Genomic DNA, 7,883 nt, shown 5'->3' with positions numbered 1-7,883 from the left:
CGCCCCCTAGCAACGAGACTAACAAAGTGCCGCTCCCCAGCAACCTATTACTAGAGGCCGGCCTCCGTTGGACTAGCATCCTAGCGCCCGGAGCCCTGGCGCAGGCGCAGTTCTCTGTGCTGGCCCATAGTCCCACCTCCATGCAACTCCTTTCCGAGCCTTCTCATTGGCGGACAAACCAGCCAAGTGCCTTCTTTTGTTTCGGAGGCGGCACCCGGCTCCCTGCCCGCACTCCGATTGGTCCCACAGACCGTCTACCTCCGGCCGGACCGTGCTACGTCGTCTCCTTTTGTGCCTATTGGCCCTGGAGGACGGTCCTTCGGGGTCGGGGGCGGAGCAGACGAGAGGGCCCGCCGTGGATTGGGCGGTGTCAAAACGAGGGGCGGTCTCTATTGGCGGGGCGGTTGGGAGGCGAAGGGAGAGTCTTTTCAGCGCTGAGGACTGGCGCTGAGGAGGCGGCGGTGGCTCCCGGGGCGTTTGAGCGGGCTCACCCGAGCCCGCGGGCCAACGCGGATCCAGGCCCGACCGGCGGGACCGCCCCGGACTCCCCGCGGGCCTTCCTAGCCGCCATGGAGGACGGTGTCTATGGTAGGTCGGGGAGGGGCGGGGCCGGCCGGGAGCGGATGGAGCTTTTCGACCCGAACGTTCCGCAGCGAAAATCCCTCCCGGCGCGCGCTGCGCGGAGCCGTTCGGCCCCGTCGTCGCCTCGTTCTTGCGGGGCGCGGGACGGGCTTCCGGCGGGCCCCGAGAGCAGGGCGTTCCAGGCCATTGTTTGGGCCGAGCCTGTTTCCGGTGGCGGCGGGAGGGGGCGGGATGGAGCGGCGGAGGCGAGGCCGGGGTGGAACCATTCCTGCTGGAAGGGCCGGGCGAGCCCAGTGCCTGCTGGGAGCCGGGAGGGGGGCTTCTGGGGCGGTTGGGTGGGGAGAAATCTTGGGGGCTGCAGAGATCCCGCTAAGGCGGGGGCGGGAGCCTTCGATGCCCCGCCCCCCTGCCGCAACTCTTACAAGCTGTCAACAGCTCTCCCTGCCATAGTTACTTTTCATGGACCCAGGAGTCCGGACACCCGAGCTCCCAGTTACCTCGCCAAGAATGGAGGCAGAAAACCAAGGCCTCACCCCCCTTCCAAGTAATGGGCCCAGCAATTCGGGCTCCCAGCCCCCTTCTCCCTCAGACTCAGGAGTGCTGACCCCTGCCTAGCCTCCTCCTCCCCGAGGACTTGAAAGTCTAGATCCCCCTGTCTAGACCTCCAGCCCCTTCTTCCAGCAGACAGAGGAGGCCCTACCCTTATCCTTGTCCTCTCCAACCTGGGAATCCTGCCGGCCCCAGCCCTGTCCTCCCCCAGATTGTAGCAACCCCGGCTCCCAGTCCCAGAACTGACCGCCAATCCCTGACTCTGACCCGTAGAGCCCCCAGACCTGACTCCGGAGGAGCGGATGGAGCTGGAGAACATCCGGCGGCGGAAGCAGGAGCTGCTGGTGGAGATCCAGCGCCTTCGGGAGGAGCTCAGTGAAGCCATGAGCGAGGTGGAGGGTCTGGAGGCCAATGAGGGCAGGTGAGGGCTGGGGTGGGGAACTTGGGGGTCACGAGGCCCGGCCAGGGATGCCCAGGCTTTGACCTTCCATCCCCTGCTCTCTTCTGCAGTAAGACTTTGCAACGGAACCGGAAGATGGCAATGGGCAGGAAGAAGTTCAACATGGATCCCAAGAAGGTGCTTGGGCCACAGGGCTGGGATCAGCCAGGCAGACACCCGGGCCGAGGGTTCTGGCACCTTCAGGTTCCAGAAGTGCCATAGTTAAAGGTCTGCCTGAGGCGGACAGACGTGGTCCTGATCCCCGGAATTCAGATCTGGGCCGTCCGTTTGTTCTCCGAACACTAACCAGGCGTTGGCCGCCTCCTGACCTTCGCGCGTGCTGTGCCCTCCGCCTGGGAGGCTCAAGGGGGAGCAGACCCTGCTCTTGGTGCTTGATTCACCAGGCAAAGGCGGAGGGAACGGTAGGCGCAGAGGCTCGGCTGAGGCGGGGGTATTTGAGGACCTGCGCGAAGCCTGAAAACGAAAGCTGGCCCGGTTCTGTGGAGGGCAGAGGCGGGGGTGGATGCCGGGGAGGGGGTGGGGAGTGGCTCTCCGCCGGCCCCCTGTGCTGAGACCACCCACCCCCACCCACCAGGGGATCCAGTTTTTGGTGGAGAACGAACTTCTGCAGAATACACCCGAGGAGATCGCCCGCTTCCTGTACAAGGGCGAGGGCCTGAACAAGACAGCCATCGGGGACTACCTGGGGGAGAGGTGAGACCCCGCCGGGCTCTCATGGTCCCCCGCGCCCAGCTCCTGCCCTTTCACCGCCCACTTCCTCTCCCAAGGAAGGGCCCTGATAGACCAGCCTTCTCCCCGCGCGGGGACAGAACGGACTGACACAGGGGTCTGTGGGAGCCTAGGGACCATCCGGGGGAACCTGGGGAGGGGCGTGGGAATCTTCTGAATGTCTGGAATGTTGGGGACCGTGAAAAACATCTGTGGGTATCGTGGGCACGTGTAGACAGCTGGCTTGTGTGGGACCCTACAGGGACAGCCAGGGGGCATTGGGGTCATCTGTGAATATCTAGGGAGCACAGGGACCCCTGGGCATCTGGGGCGTGAGGATCACCTGCGATGTTTGGGGTACCTAGGGATTTGTGGACACCTGGGGCACGTAGAGACCACCTGAACGTCTGAGGTGCACAGGGCCATCTGCGTGTCTGGTTGTCTGAGAATTGTGTGGACACCTGGGGGGGTGTGGGGCCATCTGGAGGTGTCTGGGGACCGTCTGTGGGCATCTGGGGTGCATGGAGATTGTTTCACGGACATCTGGGGGGTGTGGGGACCATCCGGACATCTGGGGGACGTGGTAGCCCTCTGGGGATGTCTAGGGACCCTCTGTGGACAGCTGGTATTGTGGGATTGTTGTGTGGACATCTGGGGTGCACGGGGACCATCTGCGGACGCCTGGGAGATGTGGGGACCATTTCTGGACGTCTCCAGAAGCTGGGGGATCACCTAGGCGGAGCATACTTTTGCCGTGTCTCTCTTAACTGTTCGGCTGATCCAGGGATGATCTCGCAACAGATGGTCCTCCCAAGGGCGTGTTCTGAGTATTCCTGCCCTGGTGTCAGGCCTGTGATGGAGCCAGGCTAAAACTGTCACCCGCTCCAGAGGCAGCCACGGCGCAGACGAGGTGGCTCAGACTCCCCAGTCTCCCTCCTGTGCGTGACTCTGTCCCTGTCCCCCCAGGGAAGAGCTGAACCTGGCCGTGCTCCATGCCTTCGTGGATCTGCACGAGTTTACTGACCTCAATCTGGTGCAGGCCCTCAGGTGAGAGGGATGGGGTCGGAAGGGCAGGAGCGTACCTGTCAGGGCTTTCTTTACACACGACGAGCCCTGCTCAAAACGAAGACAGAAACAAAAATGGAAGTGATGGTCTCCCGTAACACCGAAGTCCACAGTAGGGCCTCCTTCAGGCATACCTGTATCCAGGGACTTCTGTGCTGCCAGAAGGCCAACCTTCTCTGTCTTTTGGTTGTGCTTCCCCTGTGTTGGCATTGCTGTCTGTAGGCCCTCCTCTCACAGGGCAGCAGAAGCCTCTGGTGACCGCAAGCTTTGCGGAAAGGAGGGGTTTCTTCCACTGAAGCCCCAGGCCAATCAGTGCTCACGGGCCAGCTTGGATCCATACCTGAGACAGCTGCTGAGGCCGCAGGGCTGTTTTTGGCTGGTTCCTAACACAGGGACTGAGAGCAGGGCGGGGGGGTTCTGCCAGTTCCCGGCATCCACACCCGGCTCCTCTCCAACCCAGGCAGTTTCTCTGGAGCTTTCGCCTCCCCGGGGAGGCCCAGAAGATTGACCGGATGATGGAAGCGTTTGCCCAGCGATACTGCCTGTGCAACCCTGGGGTCTTCCAGTCCACAGGTTGGGGCCCAGACTCCTGGGGCCTGGGAAGGAGGGGCCGGCGGGGAGGGTGGGGGCACCTACCCGTGTCGTCACCACCTGACTGTCTGGTGCAGACACGTGCTACGTGCTGTCCTTCGCCGTGATCATGCTGAACACCAGCCTCCACAACCCCAACGTCCGGGACAAGCCAGGCCTGGAGCGCTTTGTGGCCATGAACCGGGGCATCAACGAGGGTGGGGACCTGCCTGAGGAGCTGCTCAGGGTCAGGCCCCCTCTACCCCCCCTCCCTGCAGCCCCTCTTTGCTGTCCCTTTCCCCACCACTGACCCCCCCCCCCCCCTCGCCCCCACGGGTCCCCTGGTGCCTGAGCCGTCCAGCGGGATCACGTCAACCTGTCCATTTCCTTTCTCTTCGTCTCTCCCTGGCTCCCTCGGTCTTTGTCTCTCCGGTTCTCTCTGCTGTCTCTCTCTGGCCCTCCGGCTCATTCGGGGTCTCTGTGTCTCTCGAGAACTTTGCGGGCCTTTGCAGCAGCTCAGCGTCTTTCCTCCCTCTCCAACTTCCTTTGCTCCGGGACCCCCTCCACCCATCTGACCCCCCCCCCCCGTTTCTTCTTCCCTGAGCCGCTCCACCTGTGGTCCCCGTTTCCTCCCTGGCTGTCGGAGCCCCCCCCCGCCATGGCCAGGCAGCCCTGGGAGGGGCCCCGGGGCCTGGAGTTGCCGACTGCCCCCGTTCGCCCCTCAGAACCTCTACGACAGCATCCGAAACGAGCCCTTCAAGATTCCTGAGGATGATGGGAATGACCTGACCCACACCTTCTTCAACCCAGATCGGGAGGGCTGGCTCCTTAAGCTGGGTACGTCCCCTACTGACCCCGCTTGGCCGTCTCTGCAGGGAGAAGTTAAGGGGCCCCTGGCTCTGGACTTGACCTCCATGTGGACCTGCTGTGTGATCTTAGGCAAACGATTTGACCTCTCTGAGCCTCAGTTTCCACATCTGAAAAATGGGGCTGAAAATGAGATTAGGCCTGTGTGTACAGGGACCGGCAGAGAGGAGGGGGCCCAGAAATACTTAGGGGGGTAGGGTAGGGGTTAGGGAGCACCAAATAAAATGCCGGGCTCTGTGCTCATGAACGAAAGAGTCCCCGGCTGGGACGGAACGGGCGGGGTGGGGCCAGTCCATCTGGAAACACACAGCGCCAGCAGACTCAGGGCAAGTTAGGGGTCAGCCGGGTGCCCCTCGCGTCGGGTTATCTGAGGATTGGAGTGGTTTCTCCGCCACGGCTTCACGGGAGCTTCCCCTGGGGGCTTTTAAAACCCCGCCAGCCAAGTCACAGCCTCATGAAGCCAGGATTTTCGGGGCAGGATGGACTGTCAGTCACGTTAAAAGCTCCCCCGGGTGCTGTCAGTGCAGAGTCAAGGTTGTGAGCCGCTGGCTGGGAGCCCCGGCTGGTAATGATGGGCGCCGCGGGAGCGCTAGCTGTGGCTTTTTAGTGGAAAGGCGGTGAATGGCCGCTCCAGCAGGGATAGTGGAGAAGCTGGGGCCTCGGGAGGGCCCAGCATGGGGTGGGGGTGGGGGGCACAGCAGGGCTTTCCTCCCGCTCCCCCAACCGTGGAATTGTGCTCCTAAGCCAAGACCTCGCTTCTCCAACAGCAAGCAGGTGCCTGACTGGGTGCCCAGGTGTCCTGGTCCACATAAAAAGGGCAGACCGGTCTCTCCCGCCATCAGTGGGTAGATGGATTCCGGAGTCGGCTCCAGGGGAGGCCGATGGGGTGGGGGGGAGGTTAGACTCCTCAGAGGCCACCTGGTGCCCCCTGGCCTTGAGAGGCCAGGAGAGAGGCAAGCCGGAGGTTCCCCAGCGACTAGCCCCCCTCCAGCCCCACCCCGGCAGCGGGGAAGCTTCCCGTTTCCCGGCTGAGGACACTGAGGCTCAGCCGCCATCCGACAGCCACAGGGCAGGAGTGGCCTCGGCCCCAGATCTCCTACCCGAGTGCACTTTTTCCCTTTGTGGCGGTTAGAGAGAGGCCTCTCTTCCCTCAGAAGCTAAAGCGTGTGCAGCAAAGGGGGCCTATGGTAGTTGTGTTCACCAAGATGCCCGATGAGAGCCATTACTGCTGTTCCTAACCCTCTGGGGACGACAAGGCACCCGGAGACAGGTCTCCGTGAAGCCGGAAGGTGTGGGCCCAAGTGGGTCTGCGGACTGGAGTCCAGAGAGGGCAGGAGGTTGTCCTAAGGTCACACAGCCAGTTGGTCCTACAGCTCACCTGAGCGCCCCCCCCCCCCTGCCTCAGGCCAAGGACTGGGGGTTTTGTCTTCTCCCTTTCGGGGGGGATGACCTCCTCGGGGAGGGCCCTCCTGGCCCGGGACCTGTCGGGGGGGGGGGGGGGGGGGGGGGGGGAGGGGTGGGCTGGAGCCAGGCCCGATGCCAGGAGGTGCTCGCTCACGGTGGGGCTCAGGATCTTTGGCCCCCCCTGGGAGGGAGCGGGTCATGTCGATGTAACTGGTTTTCTTCCCTCTCTTTCCCCCCTTCCTCCCTCCCTCCCTCCATCTCTGCGTGTTTCTCTCTGCTGTTCCTGTCTCCTACTCCCCATGCTCTCCTTCCCTCGCTCCCCCCATTTCTGTCGCCTGCGGCTTTTGGGGGCACCCCATTCTTCTGCCTTCCCTCCTCTTCGCCTGGTCCTGCCTGCTTTCTCGCTGTCTGCCCCAGGAGGTAGGTACGCAGCCCGTCCTTGCTCCCCACAGACATGACATCGGGGAGGGGGCCGCCCCGGCCTCGGGGCCCCGAAGCAGGGGGCTGGGGACTTGGATTCCTGGGCCCTGGGCCGACAGACAGGCTTAGAAAGTGTGGCGCCCCACGCCGGGGGCGGGCGGGGTCCTGGGGGCCCTAACCGCCCGTCCCTGCTCGCCTCTCTTCCCACGCAACGCTTTGCGCCAGGCCCCGCCTTCCCTGCGCTCGCTCCGCCTCAGTCCCCGCCCTGCCCTCCCAGAGGCCCCGCCCCCTGCTGAGCCCAGGCCCCCTCCCACCCCTTCCCTTTCAGGGGGCCGGGTGAAGACGTGGAAGCGGCGCTGGTTTATCCTCACAGACAACTGCCTCTACTATTTTGAGTACACTACGGTGAGGGCAGAGCCGGGCTCCGCTCCGGGGTCCTAGGAGGAGGGGCTGGGGGGTGGGGGGGTGGGGTCTGGACTCACGGGGCCGAGGGAGGAAGGGGTGGGGGTCTGGTCTCCTGAGTCTGGGTGCGGGGTGGGGCTGGGGGCCTGGATTCTTGGGTCTGCGGGAGGAGGGGGCTGGGGGCGGGACTCCCGGTCTGAGGGAGGAGGGGCTCTGACAGCGCCCTAGGGCCGCCGTAACAAAGGGCCGCTAATGAAACTCGGTTCTGGAGGAGGGGCTGGGGCGAGGATTGGGGGTGTGAGTCCCCTCCCGACCTGTGCCTTCAGGACAAGGAACCCCGAGGTATCATCCCCCTGGAGAATCTGAGCATCCGCGAAGTGGATGACCCCCGGAAACCGGTAAGATCCGTCGGCCCCGCACCCCTTCCGGGCGTGGCGGGGGGGGGGGGGCGGGGGGGGCTCCTCTGGGCCCGGGGCCGGCTCCTACCTGCCCTTCGTCCGCTCTCGGGTCCCCGCAGAACTGCTTCGAGCTCTACATCCCCAACAACAAGGGGCAGCTCATCAAAGCCTGCAAAACGGAGGCCGACGGCCGAGTGGTTGAGGGCAACCACGTGGTGTACCGGATCTCGGCCCCGACGCCGGAGGAGAAGGAGGAGTGGATCAAGTCCATCCAGTGAGTCCGGGCTCCGGGGTCCCCGGGCAGGGAGGGCCGGGGCCGGGAGCCCTCGGGCCTCACCCCGGGACCCCCTCCCCCCACGCCGTCCGCAGGGCCGCTGTGAGCGTGGACCCCTTCTACGAGATGCTGGCGGCAAGGAAGAAGCGGATTTCTGTCAAGAAGAAGCCAGAGCAGCCCTGAC

At 64.2% G+C, this 7,883-nt stretch overlaps 1 protein-coding gene across 3 annotated transcripts in view; it reads left to right on the top strand.

Moving 5' to 3' along the window:
* Positions 1–139: 139 nt before the first annotated feature.
* The window catches only part of CYTH2 (cytohesin 2), a 69,273-nt gene continuing 61,529 nt past the window's right edge, over positions 140–7,883 (top strand). The window contains exons 1-12 of one of the 3 annotated variants that reach the window (XM_078439606.2): positions 142–588; positions 1,405–1,552; positions 1,642–1,708; positions 2,166–2,284; positions 3,266–3,346; positions 3,825–3,937; positions 4,033–4,181; positions 4,660–4,771; positions 6,954–7,030; positions 7,354–7,425; positions 7,545–7,699; positions 7,795–7,883. In XM_078439606.2, the coding sequence (XP_078295732.1) occupies positions 570–588; positions 1,405–1,552; positions 1,642–1,708; positions 2,166–2,284; positions 3,266–3,346; positions 3,825–3,937; positions 4,033–4,181; positions 4,660–4,771; positions 6,954–7,030; positions 7,354–7,425; positions 7,545–7,699; positions 7,795–7,882 (1,200 nt within the window). In that variant the 5' untranslated portion in view covers positions 142–569 and the 3' untranslated portion in view covers position 7,883. Of the gene's footprint in view, positions 589–917; positions 1,127–1,404; positions 1,553–1,641; positions 1,709–2,165; positions 2,285–3,265; positions 3,347–3,824; positions 3,938–4,032; positions 4,182–4,659; positions 4,773–6,951; positions 7,031–7,353; positions 7,426–7,544; positions 7,704–7,794 lie in introns of those variants that run through there. The other 2 variants (XM_078439608.2, XM_078439607.2) reach the window with 2 other exon arrangements.

The sequence above is a fragment of the Panthera onca genome, chromosome E2 (assembly GCF_046562875.1).
Source record: "Panthera onca isolate mPanOnc1 chromosome E2, mPanOnc1 haplotype 2, whole genome shotgun sequence".
Taxonomy (NCBI): domain Eukaryota; kingdom Metazoa; phylum Chordata; class Mammalia; order Carnivora; family Felidae; genus Panthera; species Panthera onca.
Note: the sequence above shows the minus strand (reverse complement) of the source record. Positions and strands in the feature narration are given on the sequence as shown.